Source organism: Eulemur rufifrons, chromosome 8 (assembly GCF_041146395.1).
Source record: "Eulemur rufifrons isolate Redbay chromosome 8, OSU_ERuf_1, whole genome shotgun sequence".
NCBI classification, from domain to species: Eukaryota; Metazoa; Chordata; class Mammalia; order Primates; family Lemuridae; genus Eulemur; species Eulemur rufifrons.
The window spans coordinates 39,193,239-39,215,473 of record NC_090990.1 but is presented as its reverse complement, the minus strand read 5'-3'; the positions used below and the strand labels follow the sequence as shown (position 1 = coordinate 39,215,473).

General features: G+C 42.5%; 1 protein-coding gene across 2 annotated transcripts; it reads right to left on the bottom strand.

Annotated features, from left to right (window-relative positions):
- Window positions 1–3,285: 3,285 nt before the first annotated feature.
- On the bottom strand, window positions 3,286–21,757 carry CPT2 (carnitine palmitoyltransferase 2). Of its 2 annotated transcripts, none has more exons than XM_069477951.1 (5): window positions 21,468–21,757; window positions 12,825–12,905; window positions 11,245–11,351; window positions 5,458–6,762; window positions 3,286–4,054 (listed from the first exon to the last, which is right to left on the bottom strand). In XM_069477951.1, the coding sequence occupies exons 1-5, from the start codon at window positions 21,617–21,619 to the stop codon at window positions 3,723–3,725; spliced, it is 1,977 nt and encodes a 658-aa protein (XP_069334052.1). In that variant the 5' UTR covers window positions 21,620–21,757; the 3' UTR covers window positions 3,286–3,722. The 2 variants fall into 2 exon arrangements, with proteins under 2 accessions (XP_069334052.1, XP_069334053.1); XM_069477952.1 differs by having other exon boundaries at window positions 5,527–6,762.
- Window positions 21,758–22,235: the final 478 nt, after the last annotated feature.

Sequence of the window (22,235 nt, the reverse complement as noted above, 5' to 3'; positions counted from 1 at the left end):
AATGGGATCTCAAGGTTTTCTTTATATTTTAAGTTACTTTCTCATCTTTCAGGAAATAGGGAGGAGAACCCAAGTAATCATTAATTCATTAAAGGAAAAATGAAATAGATTATAGATGCAAAAAAAGTATTTGGTAAAATTCAACACCCATTAACTACAAAAACAAGCCAGAGAACTTATCAAACTAGGAACAGGAGGGAACCACTTGCACCTCACAAAGGATGTCTATAGAAAACAGAGCAAATGCCATGTTTAATAAATGATAAAATGTTTGAAAAAGTCCATTTCAGGTGAGATGAGGATGCCCTCAAACACTGCTTCAATTCATCCTTGTGCTGGCGGTCCCTAACAGTGCGATACGACTATAAAAATGAAAGGATTGGAAAGGAAGAAAAAACCCATTTTCCTCAGATTATGATTTTCCACTAGAAAAATCCAAAAGAATTAACAGGTGCTGGATTTAAGATCAATATACAGAAATCAAATGCATTTCAATGCACTAGCAACAAGCAGATTACAAGAAAGACACTATTCATAACAGTAACCAAAAAACAGCCCAGAAAGTATTAATAACTAGGAATTAACCTAGCAGAGATTTGTGACCTTAATGGAGAAAACTATTAAACTTTAGTGAAAGGCGTTAAAGCCTAAATAAATGGAGACCTATACTATTATTAGTGGATAGGAAGACTTAATATTACAAAGGTGCTTATTTCCAACAATTGTATTTATAAATTAAATTCCAATAGAAATCGCAACTTTTTAAAATAGAACTTAAGTTGATTGGGGAATCTATATAAGACAGGAGACTTCCCCTGCCCAATATCACAATGTGTATTTATAAGGCAGTGGCAATTAAGACACATGGTATTGTCACTGTGATATACAAATTGACCAGTGGGACAATATAACAGACCCATTTATGTATGAAAACTGATTAATGACAGGTAGTGTTTCGGATCAGTGGGGTAATTACCATCCACCCTTCTGCATGCAAAATGGTGATAATTTTTGCCCATTCTAGAGTTTTGGAGATCAAATCAGCTGGTGCATCGGGAAGAGCTTACAAATGGTTGAGTTCTGTACAAATGTGCAAGATGTGAGCCCTAACTGGGCTAAGGATCAATAGTTCAGTGTCTTTGCCATCCTGGCTACCACCCTGGAACCCTTCCTAACATGAATCCGAGATGAGGGAAGGGTGAGGGGAGTTGTCAGTACGAATGCCGCGCACTGGCACAGGCCAGTAGGAGAGGGCCCCTGAAGAAGCTCCACGTACCCAGCGTTCAGCATGAACATAAGCACAAGGTATAGCTTTTTCAGCCCTGCAAGATTCAGTTGGTCTGAAGACCAATGCTGTGGGGAACTTGCTCTTCAGATGAGGTCAGCGCTTCAGTACAGACTGGAAGTGCAGCGCCAGATATTACAGAGCAGTAAGAGAACACAGATTAAGCTTCAACTATGTGCCAGGTGCTTTACCTATATTGTTACAGCGAAGCATCATAACATCCACATGTTACAGTAGTAATTATCCCCATTTTGCCAAGAGGAGTTCGTGGACAAGGAGGCAAAATAACTTGCCTCTGGTCATAAAGTGAGGAAGAGGTGGAACCAGGAGTTCACTATTCCTGATTCCAGTTCAGGAATGAGAGCTGCAGTATGTCTGTGTGCACTGGCAGCCACCAGGTGTCCCTCTCTGACCAAACTACAGCATACAGAGGCCCTGGAACCTGCTGGTATTCGCTAAATACCACTGAGGATAGGTGGCGACAACTAAGAACACATGCAGGTATGTTTTTATGAATTGTAAGGATTAAATGGGGTAATGCTTTCTATGAGTTATACGGAGGATTAAATGAGGTAGTGCTTTGTGACTGACTCACACCAGAATCCAAATCCCACCCGTCTACGGACTCACTGGGAAGCCACTGGGAATGCAATAAAATTAAACACAAACAAAACCCCTTCCTTTGCAAAAAACAAAACACAGCATAACCAAAAACACTCTTTTTTTTTCATGTTACAGCAATGTTCTAACAATAACTTGGAAAGGAAAAAATTCTGTGTTCACTCAATGGAGAAGTTTCCACAACTGCAAAATGTCAAGAGTCATGCGTCCACCTGAGGCCAGCTATACTTAGCACATGAGCTTCAACTAGTTAAAATAAATACACACCAATTATAATAGACAAGTATAATCTTTTGGCTGGAAGAACAGTAAGATAGCGCTCCCTAAATCTGTACAAAGAGGCTTCATTACAGCAGGACTGTTAGAATCAAGCAGCAGCAGTTTACTCCTCAGAAAAATTAAGAGTATTTTTAAATAGATGGTGTCCCAGGAGAGAGAGGCAAATTGATAGAGAGGATGAAACAGCAATCCCACCACCACCTGCAGCCAGAAGCCAATGGGAACTTACTGAACTTACCGTTGGAAAGGTCTTTGTGGGGATTAGGAAATTAGGTTAAAAAATTAAGAGAAATCATCTTCAAGCAAAAATTAAATTTTATTTTTGCTTAAACAATAAAAACACCTGAGTTATTTTTCCAAACCCTACCTCCTGATCAAATGTCCTTAAAATGGAAATCTCTCATTATCAGGCCAGGCACGGTGGCTCACACCTGTAATCCCAGCACTCTGGAGGCCGAGGCGAGAGGATCGCTCGAGGTCAGGAGTTCGAGACCAGCCTGAGCAAGAGCGAGACCCCCATCTCTATTAAAAATAGAAAAAAATGATCTGGACAGCTAAAATTACATATATAGAAAAAAATTAGCCAGGCATGGTGGCACATGCCTGTAGTTCCAGTTACTTGGGAGGCTGAGGCAGAAGGATTGCTTGAGCCCAGGAGTTTGAGGTTGCTGTGAGCTTGACGCCACGGCACTGTAGCCTGGGCAACAGAGCAAGACTCTGTCTCAAAAAAAAAAAAAAAGCAATCTCTCATTATCTTCAGTTGTTATCTAGTCCCACTCAGAAATTACAAGTTTAGCTTTAAAGCCATGATTTTTTTTTTTTACAATAGAATTTCTTTTATTTCTTTTTTTTATTATTTTATATCATCTTATTGTTATGGGGGATACAGAATTGCAAGTTACATACGTTGCCCATGTACCGCCTTTCCCCCCAAGTCAGAGCTCCAGGCGTGTCTGTTCCCCAGGTAGTGCGCGTTGCACCCATCGTGTAGGTATATATCCCTCCCTTCCCCACCCCCCTCTTCCCGAGTCAGCACCTTCAAGTGTTACCACTCCCCAAACGGTGCGCAATGCACTCATTGTGTAGGCATACCCCCATCCCCTCCCCCACCCCCACCTCAGTCTGATATCCGATTGGTGTCGTTCCCAGATGTGTATTTAGGTGATGTTCAGGGAAACCAATTTTCTGGTGAGTATATGTGATGCTTGTTTTTCCATTCTTGGGATACTTCACTTAATATAATGGGTTCCAACTCTCTCCAGGAGAACCATAGAGATGTCGTATCTTCATTATTCCTTATAGCTGAGTAATATTCCATGGTATACATATACCACAGCTTACTAATCCAATCATGTATTTATGGGCATTTGGGTTGTTTCCACATCTTTGTAAAGCCATGATTTTAAAGCTAAGGCCTGCAGCACTGGCTGCTCAGGCACCTCACAATTAGTTTTATTAATCAAAGAATAGCACCTAGTGGTTACATGGGCTCCAATATTCATGATGAAGTGACAGTGGCTTTTCACCCTCCCAGAAGCTAAGTTTTGATGGGTTTGCCTTCTAAGGCATCAAACATGTCCCCTAAGGCCTTCTCCACACATTGGAGAAACTCCCGGGCATTGCGGCCTGGGTAGGAAGAGACATTGCAGCCTATCCAGTTGTCATGAACAGCATACCCTATGCCAAAGCCATCAGGGACCACAGGGGCAAAGCCACCGCTGTTCATAGCTGGGCTGGTCAGTGTGCTCGTGGACAGGATGTTGTGGTTTATCTGTCCGTATGCAGGGTCCAGGTAGAGCTCGGGCAGGGCAATCCCTTTGGCTGCTGCCAGGTACCGCAGAGCAAACAAGTGTCGGTCAAAGCCCTGACCTGTCAGAGACAAAACGGAAAACAGCGTCTCAGAATTTCAGAACTGAAAAGACCTTAGGAAAACCTCCCACCCATAGTAGGAATCCCCTTCATAGCATCCTTAAGGGTGGAAGAAGGGTCTGTCTACCTCTGTATTCATATTCCAGCTCATTAACCTTCAGCACTTTCTAGAATATATATATATATATATATTTTTTTTTTTTTTTTGAGACAGTCTCACTTTGTTGCCCAGGCTAGAGTGCCGTGGTATCAGCCTCGCTCACAGCAACCTCAAACTCCTGAGCTCAAGGGATCCTCCTGCCTCAGCCTCCCACGTAGCTGGGACGACAGGCATGTGCCACCATGCCTGGCTAATTTTTTCTATATATATTTTTAATTGTCCATATAATTTCTTTCTATTTTTAGTAGAGATGAGGTCTTGCTCTTGCTCAGGCTGGTCTCAAACTCCTGAGCTCAAACGATCCACCCACCTGAGCCTCCCAGAGTGCTAGGATTAAAGGCGTGAGCCACCATGCCTGGCCTAGAATATTTTTAATTATTTTAAAAATACATTGTTATGTTACATTATATTTAAAAATACATTGTTATGTTACATTATATTTAAAAATAGCTATCAACAGCTGAGCTAAAAAAGAGCCTAAAATGAAAGCATGATTTTAAAAATTCTCAGTTTAGTCAAATAGTCAAGACAGTATGTGAAGAGAGCTATGTACTCAAAACTTAGGGTAAAACTCAAAGTCCAATGCAAGTGTAAAAGAGAAGATTAAGTGGAACAAAATGGAAAGGGTATTTGACCGGGGTTCTAATCTCAGCCTTACTACTAACCTGCTCTGTAACACTGGGCCAGTGGCCTCAGTCTCCTCCCTGTAAAATGCAGGAGAGAGACAACTAGATGTCTTGGAGGTGCCTTTCAGTTCCAGGACTTTATAGCTACATGAAAGGATTGCACTATGTGTTCCTTCAGGTCCTTTTCAAGTCCCGAATTTTATCGCAAAGAAGTAAAGAAGGATGACACTTAAGTTTGGGAGGAGCTTCTGAGATGACCTATTTACAGGGAGCTGACACATTACAACTGACATGAAGCTAGAGGGGCTGCGGGCTTAGAAATCCTAAATTGTCAAAAGTGAGTCTGGTGACCAATTAGTAATAGAAAAGGGAGAATCATGTGTCACAGCTGAAAATGACCTTAAATGAGTATAAGTTACATGCACTTGCCCATCCTTGCTTAGGAGGGGCCTTTAGTAGCTAGTGTGGTTGTTCAGACTGCTAGGGTAGGAAAAAAAAAATCACTTTGGGAGTTGGCAGGTGAATTAAACCTAGTGAATGGGGCAGAATATTACTGAGGATTACTCGAGCCCTGGGGGCAACAAGACCCAAGGGCATGCTCCCCACCCCCGCCTCACCCATTGCAGCTTCTTTGGTCAGCTGGCCGTGGTACTTGGAGCACTCGGCCATCATCTGCTGAAGCTCGCCGGCACTGTGCTTGGAGGGCGCCCTGACAAAGGCCTCGGAGCACTTCTTTGTGAAGATCGAGGCCGGGCGGATGGTCTCAGTGCGGCCGTGCTTAAACGCTGCAGTGCTGCAGGACTCATAGGTGGCCACTGTCTGCCCGTACTGACGCAGGAAGGCCATCTGGAAGGCCAGCTGGGCCACTGCATCAGGACTCAGCTTCTGCCTCTTCAAGAATTCTTTGCCTCCTCTCTGAAACTGGATGCAGTCTATGGTGAGGGTTTTCACGGTGGCATCAAACTTTTCCTTAGCAGCAGTGATGCCAGTCTTTAAGGCATCATTCAGCTTGAAGCTGAGTTTCTGCACAGCGACAGAGGAGTCAGTGGTGGCTGGCTGGCTCTGTGGAGTGACAGCAGGAGCCTGAGTGCTGTCTTTAAATACTTCATTACAGAACCTGAGCACTGCAACACCATCGCCCCAAGCATGCTCAAAGTGGACAGCAGCAGTGCCATCCTTGGCTATGATGAGGTTAAAGGATTTATCATACCAGCGGTTTGTGCCATCACCGTGCAGCATGTTGTGGGACAAATGGATAAGGTCCTTAATGGGGACATCATCTAGGCAGAGACAGAACACAGCAGAGTCCACTTTCCTCAGGGTCTCTTCATTGCCACTACTAATCAGCTGCTGCCTGAGCTCTGCCCAGACGTCCCGGTTCTCACTGGTCAAGTAGGCCAGGGGAAACTCAGGGGCAGGACTAACATCTGAGAGAATGTACTTCAGATGCGCCTGGATTTCTGAGGCGCTGACAATGTTCCCATCTTGATCTAGGATGTCAAAGATATAAAAATGTCCTCTTCTTAGGACCAGGAGGTGTTTGGCCTTTTCATCAGTGAAGAGTTCATCCCGAGTGGGTTTGGGTAAACGAGTTGAATTGAAAAGCCGAAAATACTGGGACATATCCAGAGGATACGCTTTGACCAAGTAGGCACCATACCAGGACAGAGAGGAAGGCACAAAGCGAATGAGCCTCTTGAAGCTATCAGTGTCACTTTTGGCAGGGTTCAAGTGGAACACTTCTGGCTCCAGAAGCCCAGCCCGGAGTGTCTTCAGAAACCGGATGGCAGAAATAGTCATGTTGGTCGCCCGGGTGAGCTGGTCATTATACTCAGGTTTTGGGTCAGGATTGAATGACATAAATGGATTAAAGTTCAGGACAACAGAGTCTCGAGCAGTTAAGTACATATCAAACCAGGGACCTAAAAAATAAAAATAAAAAAACAGCAACATAAAAAGTTAAGGCAGTTCCTAAAAATAAAATTTGAGGAAGAAAAAAAATTCAAGCATAGGCAGAAGAAATGACATCAACTTCCAGAGGGTGGAACTCCCTCATTTTTTTTTTAGAGATGGGGTCTTGCTGTCACCCAGACTAAACCCTTGGGCTTAAATGATCTTCCCGCCTCAGCCTCCCGTGTAGCTCATGCCACCTTGCCTGGCTCTCCCTGAATTTTTTTTTGCTCTGCAATAATTCATGACATAAACAGGATCATACAATATGTGGTCTTTTATATCTGGTTTCTATCACTTAATGTCTTTGAGGTCTTCATTTCTTTTGATTGCTGAACAATGTTCCTTTATAGATATACTACATTTTGTTTATCTACTTACCAATTAATAGACATTTGGGTTGTTTATACCTTTTAGCTATTATGAATTATATTGCTATGAACATTGATATACAAGTTTTTGTGTGGATATATGTTCTCAATTCTCTTAGATGTATAGCTAGGATTCGGATTGAGGAACTGGGATTTGAGGGACTGCCAGGGTGCTTTTCAAAGTGGCTATACCATTCCCACCAGCTGTATATGAGGGTTCCAATTTTTCCATATCCTCAGCAACACTTGTTATTGTATGTCTGATTGCTTGGAACCATTCTGGTGGATGTGAAGTGGTATATCAGTGTGGATTTGATATGCATTTCCCTAATGTTTATTATTTGCTTTTTCTTTCTCAGTCTGTTTTCTTTCTTGGTTCATAAAGAAATAAAATACAGTAACACCTCACTTGCATTCATGCTAGAACAGAATAGTTAATTCCCACCCCATCTCCTTAGGTTTCTCTTGCTTCATCTCCTTTCAGGGGCAACATTCATACTTGATTATCTCCTTAATAAGGCAGGGGAGACATTTTCACCATCCTTCTGTGTGCAGTATATATTTGTTTTTCCTTGTTTTAGGAAGTGCTCAACTATCAGTGCATGTGGATCACTCAAACTAGCCCTCTGCATTTCTGTGGGTTTTGCCTATAAAAATTCCAGAAAAAATATTTTATCAGAAAGTGTGTTTTCAAAGAAAGTTCCTACTGGGATTAGCATGCATGAATAAACTCTATAAAGAAGGACTATTTTCCACTGGAGTGAATAATGTTTACATGTAAAGCACTGAGAAAAAGATTAACAGATGCAAATTTATCTATTATTCATTTGTTGGTCCATTCATTCCATTGCGTTCTGTTCCTTGAGAATCAGCACTATGCCAGGCCTTGGTTGAGGGGATTTAGAGAATAGCACACGGCCTTTGATGCTGAAGATCTCTGGTGAAGGAGACAATTAAAACGTATTACAATGCACTACAATGATAAAACAAAAGAAGTACTGGTGGGTAAGATATATTTGATGAAAGAAGACATAAATTTATGCCTCTGACCCTCCCTTTAGTAAAATAATTTTAAAGAGACATAAACCAGTAGGGTCAAGAGAATGAGAGAAAAGAACAAAGATTGGAAGCTGGAAACCATTTAGACAACTGGTAATGACTAGTGCAGACACAAGAAACCCAATCCTGGCCAGGCGCAGTGGCTCACAGCTGTAATCCCAGCATACTGGGAGGCTGAGGCAGGAGGATTACATGAGGCCAGGAGTTCAAGACCAAGCTGGGCAACATAGCAAGACCTTATCTCTACAAAAAAAAAAAAAAAAAAAAAAAATTAGCCAGGCATGGTGGTGTATTCTTATAGTCCTAGCTACTTGGGAGGCTGAGACAGGAGAATCACTTGAGCCCAGGAGTTGGAGGTTACAGTGAGCTATGATCACACCATTGCACTCCAGGTGGGTGACATAGTGAGACCCTGTCTCTTAAGAAAAAAAGCCAGTCCTAAACTGGCAGGAGAGAAAGTCAATAAATAAGAATTTACACAGCAGAACCACCATCCAGAGGGCTCAAGCAATCTAGATATATATGGTTGAAAGACTGTTTAATTAGATCACCAGCACTACCCCAAGATTCTCTCCCCACTCTGGTAGAAGACTTAAGTTTTATTTTTTTGAGAAAGCAAAACTGGGAAACCTAAGTCACAGGAGAGATCTCAAACCTTCTTCCCTTACCCTACTTCTGTAACACTTGCAACCTTTTGACAGTTTACTGGAAAAGCCTTCCCTGGAGATTCTAACCCAAAGACGCTACCACCAGGGGCATCCCAAGGAAACGGTGTAGCCAGATCACATTACAGTGAATCCTGTAACTGACAAGCTCCACCCTCATTTACAGCGCTTCCAACAGCTTTTTAGTAACTCACACATCTAAGAAAACAGACAAGGATTATGAAGCATCTGAAGAAAGAAAAGAGGGCAAAACAAACGGAAAAAAGCACCTTGGAGGAGATAAGACTATGAAGGGAGAAGAGACTTTTAACAAAAAGTTCCCAGAGATAAACTATTCTTAAAAAAGAAGAACAAAATGAGCTTTTGGAAATAAAAAATAGGAAAGCAGAAATTAGAAACTCAATAGAAGGGTTAAGAGATAAAATTAAGTAAATTTCCTGGACAACAGAACAAAAAGAATAGAAGATGAAAAATATGAGAGAAAAGGTAAGAAAATTACAAGATCAAGTCTGGAAATTCTACACCTGAATAATAATCTCTTTCTGGATTTTTGGAGAAACACCAAATCATTTAGCTTCTTAGGTAGTCAATTCCAGAAAGAGAAAACAGGAAAAATGAAGAAGAATAAATCAAAGAAATAAAACAAGAAAATATCTCAGAACTAAAGGACATGAGTTTCCAGATTCAAAGGACTCAATGAGTGGCCCAGCAAAATAGGTAAGAACAGACCCACACCAAAACACATTATCTGAAATTTCAGAACACTGGGGACAAAGAGAAAATTCAAAAAGCTTCCAGAGACAGGGAATTGAATCAGTCAAAGGATTTAGACTCAGAATGACAGACTTACCAACAGCAACACTGGAAGCTAAAAGACAATGGAGCAAAGCCTTCACAGTTCTGTGGAAAAATGCTTTCCAGCCTAGGCAAAGGAATTATCAATGAAGTATGAGGGCCATTTTAAAATTTTGCTTCCCATGCTCTGCTTCCGGACAGTAAACAGAATATGTGCTCTGACAAAATAAGGAAAAGACAAAAAAGAAGAAAATATGAAATACAAGAAACAAGAATCCCAACATGAGAAGAGATGAATAGATGCCACACTTGATGGTGAAAGGTCCCAGGAAAGCAGCATCACAGCAGGCCAAGAGGTTCACAAAGCCAGACTAGAGCAAGTCACAAATTCTGAGACTTCCAGAAGTCAAGAAGACCAAAACTGATAGAATGTCTGAGAAAGTCTAATGTGCTTTCACATATTGAAAGGAGATTTAGACCACTTGGTAAGAGTCTGAGAATAAATTAGTAAGCACACAGAAAACTAAACAAGAGAAAGGATGAGATAATTATTAACTTAAGAGAAAACAAAACCTTTGTACAGGAAAGGAAAAACAATCCCAGTATGCTACATGACTCAGCTGACAATAGCATTTATATGATCATAATAGTGTAAACAATAGGTACTAAGTTAATCAAAATTACAAATAACTATGCCGGGAAAATGAGGGGATAGAAGTATGTGTGCACACTCGCATGGTGGGAATGTAAGAGACTGCTAAATTCTAATCTTCTATAGTGAGATGTCAGTAGATAATGTCTAAAACTAAAAATTAAAATGCTGTAATCTAAGTATCTAATTTAGAGATACAAGGGTGTACATCAAAAGAATTAAGACAGGAGCTGAAAGTGAGAAGTGGGAAATTAGGGGACAATCAAGAAACTGCAATTTTTCCTAACAAGCCTTATGGAACTATTTGACTCTTTAAACTATGTGCATGTATAGCCTTGATAAAAATATAAACCAAATTAAAAGAAGTGCTGTAGGAACAGAGGTGGAAGCAACTAACTCTGAATGGAGAAGGAAAAAGACTGAGAAGCTTTCACAGAAAAACCACCCCACTTGGATCTTAAAGGAAAACATGGTGGTGGGAACAACACAGATAAAGGCACAGAAGAATGAAAGACTGACGGGTTCGGGGACAATGAGGAGTGAGTTTTGTGGAAGCATGAAGGGCATCACGGACACTGGTGAGAGATGAGGGTGGAGAGGGCTGTTCAGCCAGACTGTGAAGGACCTAGAATGACACAGGACTGTTCAGACAGGACCAACGATTAGATTCTGTCTCAATCCTGTCTAGAGAAGGCAAGCCACTGTTCATGAGCATGGACTCCAGTCAACATCTTAATAGAGGAGGAATACACTCAGCCTTAAAATTTACCTCCAGAAGAGAGGATAAGACTTTACTTCATTTACTGATCTCACTGAAAATATTTCTGAGACCAAAACAGGAGAAAAGATGCCTTGCTTTTTTCATTATGGAGGGCTCTGAGAAAAATGACAACCACAGCCCAGCCTACCTACCTGAAATGTAGCTTGTATGTTTATTCTGTTTGTCTTGAGCAACCAGCTGCTTGTGCAGTTCTTTTCCAATCCCATTTTCAAAACTCTTACAAAATTGTTCTGTTTTCCTGAAATGTTTAAGAAAAGACAGCATCAAACCATGGTAGAGAATCCATGGCCAGGAACATACAGAAGCTTTGGGTCCCTGACAGCATATCCCCAGGACCTGGAATGAGATCAGAAAGTATCTCTGATCAGAAGAATAGGAGTCAACTTAAAATGGATAAATCTAGGATATCTTAAAATGATTGGTTGGGAAGATTAGTCAACATCTCACAAAACAATCTGTACTCTAAGAGGCAGCCTGGCATGGACATAAGTTTTGGAGTCAAAAAGAGCAAAGTTTGAATCCCAGCTCTGTCATTTTTCAAACTGTGTGACCTTGGATAAGTTACTATTAATAGATCTCCCTGATTCTTGGTTTCTTGGTGTATAAAACAGAAATAATAGTACCACTGTACATGATTAAAAGATATTTATAATGCCAAGGATTTAGAATAGCTTAAAACATAATATTTACTTAGTAACTGGTAGCTATTAATTTATTACCCTATCAAGAGAAATTTTAAGTGACTAAGGAATATTTAAAAATGGGACTAGATTATGAACAGCTCATCTGTTTCTCCATCACTGTCCGGTGAAGGACTCTGTGATTCTAATGACAATGCCAGTCATCTGTACAAAAAAATTTCCATTATGGAAAAAGAATACTGCACTAGGCTGCAAGAGCTTAATGCAACACATTTTTTGAAAATATCTGATATTATTTTCCAATTTTAGTACCACAAACTAGGTGGGTTAAAACAACAGAAATTTATTCTCTCACAGTTCTGGAGGCTATGAGTACAAAATCAAGGTGTCAAGAGGACCACATCCTCTCTGAAGACTCTAGGGGAGAATCTGTTCCATGCCTTTCTCTTAGCTTCCAGTGTTGCTGGCAATCCTTGGCATCTCTTGGCTTGTTGACACAGCACTCCAATCTCTGCTTCCATCCTCACATGGCTGTGTCTGTGTCTCTTCTTCTTATAAGGACACCAGTCAAATCGGATTAAGGGCCGACCTTACTCCAGTAGGGCTGATTCTTTACTAATAACATCTGCAACAACCCTATTTCCAAATAAAATCATATACTGAAAAAGGGCATGAATTTTGGAGGCACACTTCCCAACCCGGTAAACATGCTCAGCAAGCAATCTTCTGGTCTGCCATATGGTCTCCTCAAGGGACCTCCCTACCGAGAGCACATGCCCTCTGCAAATTGACCAGTACTGACTAGCCTCCCAGATACACATGTTGAGATAAAAGTATAAATTGGGCATTCTGGCTTATCAGCCATCTCCTGTTGAGTCTGGTTCGAGGAACTCTCACTTCAGGACTTAGCCTTCATGAATGAAAATCTATTTCCTGAACTTGCATAAGTAGGTTCCAGGTTCCTGGGAACCCAATTAAATCACAGACATTCCCTGAAGCTTGGTCCACCATTACTTGCCAGCCTCTCTTGAACCACCCTACCCTGTTCATGCAGAGTTTTCAGTGTTTACCTGAACTGGTCATCATCCAAGAGAGGCTTCTGTGCACTGAGGTATCTCCTAATGGTGTCTTCAAGTTTGGGAACAGGCAGCCTGGGGAGAAAGCAAGGTCATTGTAAGGCTGACAATATGTGGAAGAGGTTAATTACCTTCACAAGTTAAAGTTTTAAACTGATTACTGGATAATTCATTTCCTTCCAAAAGAAGCAATGATGGGAAGCCACTGATAAATCAGAATCAACTGATTTCTGAGTATCAATGGTAACTCTACTTTTAAGTAAAATAACTAAACTTTTTAAATAAAATAGTAATAATAGATTCAAAATGGGGAAGCAGAAGCTATCCCAAGCATTCCTGTTTCCTGGTTATAATTATAATACCTCTGCTAACACTATGTTGGCACTGATTTAATTCTACCCTTAGTTTGAACAACTGCATTTTTCTCTCCCAGGATAAGAGGAAAAAGGTTCAACTTTTAAAAATTTTCTTGTGCACTTTACAGCAGAGAATCATACAAGAGTCTGTCCAGGGGCCAGGCAAACATGGGGGTTGTATTCACTGAAAGGTAGGAGTTGACCATCAAGCCATGCCGGGACCCAAGGAATCCTAATAGGAGGAAGCAGGTATTCTCATGTGCTTAAGTAACAACTCATCATTCTCTACCAGTAGATTCCCAGTGATGGCTACATGATGAAGTTACTGGTCCACAGTGAAATGAAAAAACATGGACAGTATAGCGAGCTGTATTTTCTCTTTCATTTCAGTAGTTTTATTGAAAGATATATCCCCTAGTATCAAAGCAATTGTAGTTCGCTAGGCACCTCTGTCAACTCAAAATTAACACTAATATTAATATATGCAAAATATCTAAATGTATGAGTCACTTAGGAAAACTGAAACATTATCCACAAAGCATAGATTAAAAGGTTAATATAAGATATACTGTGACTCATCGATTTGTTTTTCAATGCATGTTTATCTATAACATGATGACAAAAAGAAATCTGATTTATCTACAGCCATATAGACTTAAACTGCACTAAGTAACCACACACACCACTTTAACACTGTAGAGCCCCTTATATTCACTGACTTACACGGAAAATCACAAACGCCACCCCAGGTACCTCAGAATCACAAACTTGCCTATTTGAGTTTCTTAAGACTTTGTTTTAATATAGTATAGATATTAAATTGACCTTCTACTTTTAAAACAAAATTTTAAATTAGAGACAATGGTAGTTTGATAAAAAAACAGTCCTCATTAAAAAATTCTGGACTGTTAACTCTAGCCAGATCTTACTTTAGTGGGGTAAAGCAAACTTTCAGAGTGATTTGTTTTGAGTTATGAATACAATAGAAACTAAATTTTCTAGATGGAACTAAATTGAGACTGCAGAGATTACGTATAAAAACTATCATAGATACAAAAATCACTAGTTTTCTATAAAATATATTAAAGATAACTGAATGAATATGCCACACTTCCCAGGTCTATATTTTTACCTTATATAAAATGCCATCAGTGTAAATATTATATAGCAATACAGTCCACATCACTGGATTATCTAATACTTGGCAGACAATGGCCATGGTGATGGAGTTACTGGTTCACAATAAAAAATATGAACAGTATAACAAGCTTTTCACAAATTTGCTAAATTTGTTTAATTTAAAAGTCTACCCTTAATTCTCAGATTATGTTCTTTTTTGGGGGGGTGGCAGTCATTAAAAGTCCTTTCTTTTAAGAAAATGTTGATAGCAGTATTTTTCACCCATAATGTTACTGATCTGTGAAATCTAAAAGTATAAGAACTAGGCCAGGTGCGGTAGCTCATGTCTGTAATCCTAGCACTCTGGGAGGCCGAGGCGGGAGGATTGCTTGAGCTCAGGAGCTGGAGACCAGCCTGAGCAAGAGCAAGACTCCATGTCTACCAAAAATAGAAAAAATGAGCCAAGCATGGTGGTTCATGCCTGTAGTCCCAGCTACTCAGGAGGCTGAGGCAGGAGGATCACTTGAGCCCAGGACTTTGAGGTTGCAGTGAGCTATGATGATGCCACTGCACTCTACCCAGGGCCACAGAGCAAGACTCTTGTCTCAAACAAAACAAACAAAAAGTATAAGAACTACTGACACAGTGGAAAGAAAAATGAGATTTAGAATCAGACCTAGGCTTGAAGCCCAGCTCTGCCACTTAATCTCCAGCTATATGGTCAAAGGTGGAAAAATTACTTTATGACTCTCAGACTCCATTTCCAGCCTATGAGTTGGAGAGAAGAACTCTGAAATGCATCTGTCAAGTTCCAACCACACCTAGCACGAGTCCATCACTAACAGTCGGTATGCTGGAGAGGTTAAGTTCCCGGCCTTTGGAATCACATAGATCTAGACTTGCATGCTGGACTCTGGCACTCACTATCCATGTGATCTGGGGCAAATTTCTGGCCTCCCCCTACTCCCATCTCTATTTGTTAAATAGCTTAAAACGTAATATTTACTTAGTAACTGGTAGCTATTAATTTATTACCCTATCAAGAGAAATTTCAAGTGACTAAGGAATATTTAAAAATGGGACCAGCTCACTGGGCTATTATGAGGATTAAATGAAATAATATAAAGAACTTAGCAAGCAACCTGACACATAGGAAACACTAAATACAAAACACACTATATGTTTATAGATATCCAGGTATGTATAGTGATCTACAGATAACACACTCTAAATCCTTCCCTTTCCCTGCTAGTTTCCTGCTTTTCTCCTATATCAACACCTTCTACATTAGGCACAACCCCATCGCCTATATTCCTTCTCTATTTCCTTCTGTCCCCTCAGCAACATCCAGTTTGGCCCCAGGTGGCTATAATTCTTCACCAGCCCCTTCCACTATAACTTTTAGAACTTCCATTCCATTCTGAATAAAGTACCCTATACTCTATAACGTCTTCTCCAGCACTTCTCCTACCTCCTCACCTTTCTAAATCGGACTGTTCTGAAATACCACTTGCCTTCAGGTTTCTCTCCAAAGAAAGCTACTCACCAACTTCTAGGAGGGACCAGCACCCTCCTAATGAGACCCAGTAAGAACCAATAAGACTTAATTAGAGGACTTTCTTGGAACTGTTAGGAAGGGGGAATCGCTAATAGCTGGAGTCACTGAGAGATTAGGGTGTAAACTAGCTTTACGTGCTGGCTGCCACTTTGTTACCATAAGGAGAGAGCCTGCTTGAGAATGGAGTCACACAGATGAAGAGCCAGAAGGCAAAACAGAGTCCTGATGACATCATTTGAGCCCCCTGATCCAACCTGGATTGGTCAGGTCTGTGAGCTCATGCATTCCTGTTTACTTAAGCCAGTTTGAATTGGAGTTTCTATAACTTGCTACTGTAACAATTTCCTTTTCTGTAAGTGCTCACAAACCGTTCTCCCAGTCAACATTTATTTTCTTGAAAATAAGAGATGTAAGATCACCTCCAGTGTCTTTGCACTACCCCGCTTCTCCACAATTCCTCAAAGAACACCAAAAGTGGCTTCATGTGCATTCTGGCAGTTCCTTGAGCTCCCTGGGATGTAACTCACCAGGCCTTGAAAGAGTAGAGCCAGGGTCTCAAGGAAAGTGCGTGGCAGTTCCATTTTAACCAGTGGGTTCTCCTTCCTTCCCCACCCTACCTCCATCTCAACATCCTTTGCCTAATAAACAAGGAACTAAGCACTAAGCACTTTTACCTCCTGTGTAAGTCACTCTACTCTCATTAGTCAGCCTCCAAGCAGTAGGCACTTTGTTGTTCTTCCTGTAAGAACACAACTACAAAGCCTTTTCTAAGTTTACACAACCTATTAATAGTTACCATTTGGATAGTTTTCACAGAGTTCCTCAGGCGTAAAGTCATAGCATTACAGTCTCTACCTCTGTTATCCCCCATGCCCTGGAAGCTCCCATCTGAATTCTAGAGAACCTGCCCATTATGTCTTGAACACCAGTTATCACCTAAATGATTAGGGATTAAAAGAAAAACAACAGATAATTGACATTTATTGTGGATCAATTATAGATCTAACTTGGTGCCAGATAATTGTTTTTTTTGTTTTGTTTTGTTTTTAACACATTGGGCCCCTCTTCCCCATATATACCCCAGGCTAATTCCAATAATTTAAGGCCTAAATGGTGACTCTTTACTTCAGGCTAGGCCTACCATAATCTTCTCAAAATTTCTGAAAGTGTCACGGCTTCTGTTCCTTGGCATGTGCTGCTCTATCCTTCCCTCACTCCTCATGCTTGGTGAACTTCAAATTCCAACTCAAGTGTCACCTCTGAAAGGATGACCTTGATAGCAAAATAACAGAAAAGTTATTTAACCCATAGTAAGGGCTAAAATCTATCATATGAGCTCTCTCTCTGCTCTCCAGCCCAAAAGGCTCTCTCCCCTACCCCCAGCTCACAGGCACCCTGTCGGGCTCTGTTCTCACATCTACAAAGAGCCCAGCAGACAGAAAGAAAACGTAAATCTTTCTCTTTACAATCACCTGAAACTGCCTTTTATAATTTGCTTTCACCTCCTGGAGGAGTTCCTGAGTGGACAGGAGGGGGCAGCAGGGGTGTGAGCTACAGGCCTCAGTTCCTGCCCAAGAAACTGTATCTCAAGAGCAGAATCAATGACAAGATCACAATCAAGGCCGGGCGTGGTGCCTCACGCCTGTAATCCTAGCACTCTGGGAGGCCAAGGTGGGCGGATCGTTTGAGCTCAGGAGTTCGAGACCAGCCTGAGCAAGAGCGAGACCCCATCTCTACTAAAAATAGAAAGAAATTATATGGACAGCTAAAAATATATATAGAAAAAATTAGCCGGGCATGGTGGTGCATGCCTGTAGTCCCAGCTACTCGGGAGGCTGAGACAGGAGGATCCCTTGAGCCCAGGAGTTGGAGGTTGCTGTGAGCTAGGCTGACGCCACGGCACTCACTCTAGCCTGGGCAACAGAGTGAGACTCTGTCTCAAAAAAAAAAAAAAAAAAAAGATCACAATCAAGTCATAAGTCTGTCTCCAAAGGAAAGGCAGCTACTTCCGCTAACAAAAAAGAAACAGATACAACAATTCACAATTTATTTACAGCCATAAACGTTCTTCACTTCCTTTACGAACCCCTAAACAAACAGCCTGAACACCTACTTCTCTCTGCCAACATTACCTCCCTCTTTCTCACTTCCGGGTTGGCCCTTTTCCATCTGGAAATGTAAAATAAACTTTTTCTTCTTCCTATTCTTATCTTTGCCTGGAAATTTTTTTCTCTATCCGCTCTGTGAGCTCCTCGTACGTCTCCACCCTAACAACCTCCTCTGTGAAGTTTCCTTACGGGTCCAGGCACCAACTCATTCACACAACAGTTCTCTTTTGGCACATTCTAGACACGCAACAAATGTTTGTTTAAACCAATTATAGTACTTGTGAATATCTGAGTATTTACTATGTGCCAGACTTTGTACTAAGTGCTTTATATCAGGGTATTTAATTCTAACTACCTTGATGGGCAGGCAATATATGATTCCCATTTTTAGATTAGGTGAGACTTGCTCCTGGCCACATAGCTAGTGAGACTTGGAGCTGGGATTAAAAATCAGGTCTTACTCCTGGCTCATTATTACTCCTGAAGATGCTGCTTCCCACTTTTCACATTAAATCCTAACTGTTTACCTGTCAAATCTTCCCCACTATACAGCAAGCTCCTTGCCATGACTGTGTGGTCTCCAAATCCAAATCCGCATTAGAGTGTTTATTAAGTTAATAATGTGAATGAGGTCAAACGGATCTATCCTTTGTCTCCTCAGGACTTGCAGTTTTATATCCTGAGGTTATATAAACATAACCCTTAAAAATAACATCTAAGCAAACTATAAACCTAAAAATGGTAAATTTTATGTTATATTTTACCACATCCACAAAAAAAAAGGCCAAGAAAAAACATAACACCTAAAAAATAAGCAAATGATAGTGCAAGTGTTCCTAGAGGAGAGAGTCCAAGACACTTGGTTAAAAGGCAGCAGTGATAAGACAGGAACAGGAAGAGGGAGACCCAGCTGGAACAACAAATACAAAAGGACTGGTCATCCTCCAGGGCAACTATTAATAATTATGATAGTTCCCTATCTTTGGCACCTTATCTTAGTCCATCCTCACAGTAGCCCTAAGAACTGTGTGTTTCCATTCCTACTTCACAGGTAAGAACCGTGGCAGGAAGAAGTTAATAGAATTGCTCAAAGTTATAGCTAAAGAGTTGCACAGCCAGAATCTGAAACTAAGTTCTACCAGACTTCAAAGTCAGGGCTTTTCACCAAGTGTGACATCAAGATGAGCGTCAAAGATTATATCTTTTACCAGTCTAGAATCTCAGAGACAGAAAAAATCTCATCTCTCATTTTATCTAACTCCCGGTTTATAGATGCGGTAACCCTGGGGGAAGTTGGTTGCTTAGGGTTGCACATGTGTGACTAGTGGTATTATTTGCACCTCCAGATATCTACTGATTCCTGTGCCATGGATGGGGTTGGAATATATGATCTTGAATAGTCCCTCCAGCTTTCCAATTCTAAAATGCAGAAAATCCCTCTGATTGGGCCGGGTGTGGTGGCTCATGCCTGTAATCCTAGCATTCTGAGAGGCCGAGGCAGGAGGATTGCTTGAGGTCAGGAGTGAGACCAGCCTGAGCAAGAGCGAGACCCCTTCTCTACTAAAAAAACAGAAAAAATTAGCTAGGTGACTAAATATACAAAAGTCAAAAAAAAAAAAAAATAGTCAGGCGTAGTGGCATGTACCTGTAATCCCAGCCACTTGGGAGGCTGAGGCAGGAGGATCACTTGAGCCCAGGACTTTGAGGTTGCTGTGAGCTAGGCTACGCCACGGCACTCTAGCCTGGGCAACAGAGTGAGACTCTGTCTCAAAAAAAACAAAAAAAAACCCTCCAATCTTAAACGGGGTAGGGCCCAGGCCTGCCTGAAAGTCAATGACCTTCTGACTTCCCAGCTTGGCAAGTGAAGACCAGTTCTGTCAGTCCTCACCTTTCCCCCACATACTGGCTCAGCTCATACACACAGGCTGACAAGAAGGAAGTATGTCCCAGGCTTATCCCATAAGCACGAAGACCCTTTTTCTTTCTCTCTCCCTCCTGCCAAGTTTAGACAATCTCATTTCAGTCTGTCTTAGATGTCTGCACAAGATGTAATTTCACAAGAATCACCCTTGCATGATCTTCCTGAAAGGGTAGGGGTGGGCAGCACTGAGGCTGGTTAGGTGGTCCTGGATGTGGAGAAAAAGAGCAACCCAGCTGTTGGGGTGAGGCCTGTGATACAATGTTTGTTCTATTGCGGGGGGCAGAGGGGTGCAGGGCAGGCTTCCAGCCCCTAGACTAGGGGATCCCTAATGGCAGTTTGGTCAGAAAGTAAGAAGGGTCTTTGAGACAAATTTGTAACTTGGCTCCAGGAACTGCATAGTTTAGGTTTGGTTTTAGAGGGTGAAGAAAATTTATTTATTAATTTTTGCTGGAGATGGTGTCTAGCTCTATGGCCCAGGCTGGAGTGCAGTGGCGCGATCATAGCTCACTGCAACCCAGAACTGGGCTCAAGCGATCCTCCTGCCTCAGCCTCCCATGTAACTGGGACTACAGGTGTGAGCCCCTATGCCCAGCCAGAGGGTGAAGAAAATTTCTAATATAGAAGACCTGGCTACTCAAATGAAGGATGAGAGTTCAAAGACTGGGAAAACTGGAAGCCAGATATAAGAAGGTACTGGGTGAGGGAAGGGGAGAGGAAGATTTATTGGGGCTATTTTCATATGGGAAGTAAATTCTGGGTGAAGTGTTTCAAAAGGCAGGGGGGCAGCCTGTGGTGAAGGGGAATAGAGAATTTGGTGGCCCTGGATCTAATTTAAATATGATGGAGTTTGGGAGGGGCACTGACGGTGGGCTGAAGTTACAAGGGGTAATATGGGTGAGGAAGGATATTTTAGGGGGAGGAACCTGTTGAGGAGGGTTTGGTGGGAGTGAAAAGTCTCCAGGTGAAGACTGGACTCAGAAGATTTAAAAAAGGACACGGGGGAGGGTAAGTTGAGGGTAAGGGTGAACACTTGAGGGGTGTGCTTGTGAGGAATGATGGGTGCTTAAGAGCGGAGTACTGCAGGCAAGGGGGGGGCGCTGAGGGTGCTGAGCAACAGGGGTGGAGAAGGTGGTGCTGGGAAAAGTTGGGAGGGTAACTTATCATGTGTCAGGAATTGGCCTACCCACATTCTGGGCAGGAATGCAGGGCAGTCATTAAAGTACTTCAGGGGACACCCCTGTTGGAGGGGTTAGGGTGGTGGTGTTGGACATTTTTCAGAGAGAAATATGAAGGACTCAGGATATCTGGTTGGAAGTTAGGTCAATGGAGAGGGAATTTGCGAAGGGTTCAAGATGGGGAACCTGAGAGAGCAATGCAGGGTTCTGGGAGAGAATTTGAGGGTTCTATGGTTCCTGTGCCTGGAGATTCTGAAGGTCACAAGACTTCCAGATTAGAGGATGTGGCAGCCTTTAACGTAGGGACTTGGGGGCGGCAGCAAGTTCCGTAGCAGAGTCATGAGTGACTGGAGTGGCGCCGATCCTGGGATGGCAGCGGGGACCGGGAGTCCGGGCTCACCTGGGCAGGCTGTCCTGGTAGTGCATGGTGGGCACGATGCTGTGCTGCAGGTACTGGCCGGGCCCGGTGCCGGCGCTGAGGGGCCGACAGGGGGCTCCGGAGACTAGGGCAGGGCCTCGGGGCCAGGCGCGCAGCAGCAGGCGGGACACCATAGTCCCGGGAGGCTGCGGCGGCGAGAACGTGGCGGGCCGGGGGCTTCTGAAGTACAAAGGCAAGTCCGCCGCCTCGGGGCCCGGAACACTGCGTCAGGACGCGGAGCCCAGTCAAGGTCCTGCTGTGGGCCGCTTCCGGCCCGCGTGCGGCCGCCGGCCCCGCCCCTGGACGGGACAGGCCCCGCCCTCCCCAGGGCCCGCCCCCGCCCCGGCCGGTCCTGCCCACCGCCGCGCCGGAAGGGGCTCCGCCTCCCGTCTGCCGTCTGCCCGCCCATCCCCGGGAGGCGGGAAACGGAACTCCCAGGCTGGTGGCTTCGCCGTTTTTTGAGCAAGATAGAAACTCGAGCTGAATAAAAAGAAAAGCTGCGAAACGTTTTGGGAATCTGATAAACCTAAATTTGACTCAGGCTCCGTCTCTGCGAGACTATGGACTAAATATTTCCTCACCTAAGAAATAGACATCGTGATCGTTCAACGCACCTCCCACTCCTACATGTGAAATAAGATAACTTAGTATGTAAAGTGCCTGTAACAGGTAAGCAGGAAACGGTGCCGGTTGTTTTTGTTCAGAAATCCGTGACGGTCGCCCAGCTGAAGATTCTTAACACTGCACAGT

Coding starts and splice junctions, on each gene's coding strand:
- CPT2 (XM_069477951.1), bottom strand. CDS start 21,619: ATGGTGTCCCGCCTGCTGCTGCGCGCCTGGCCCCGAGGCCCTGCCCTA. Junction 11,352..12,824: donor TTGGATGATGACCAGTTCAG/GTAAACACTGAA, acceptor TAAACATTTCAG/GAAAACAGAACAATTTTGTA. Junction 6,763..11,244: donor ACATACAAGCTACATTTCAG/GTAGGTAGGCTG, acceptor TTTATTTTTTAG/GTCCCTGGTTTGATATGTAC.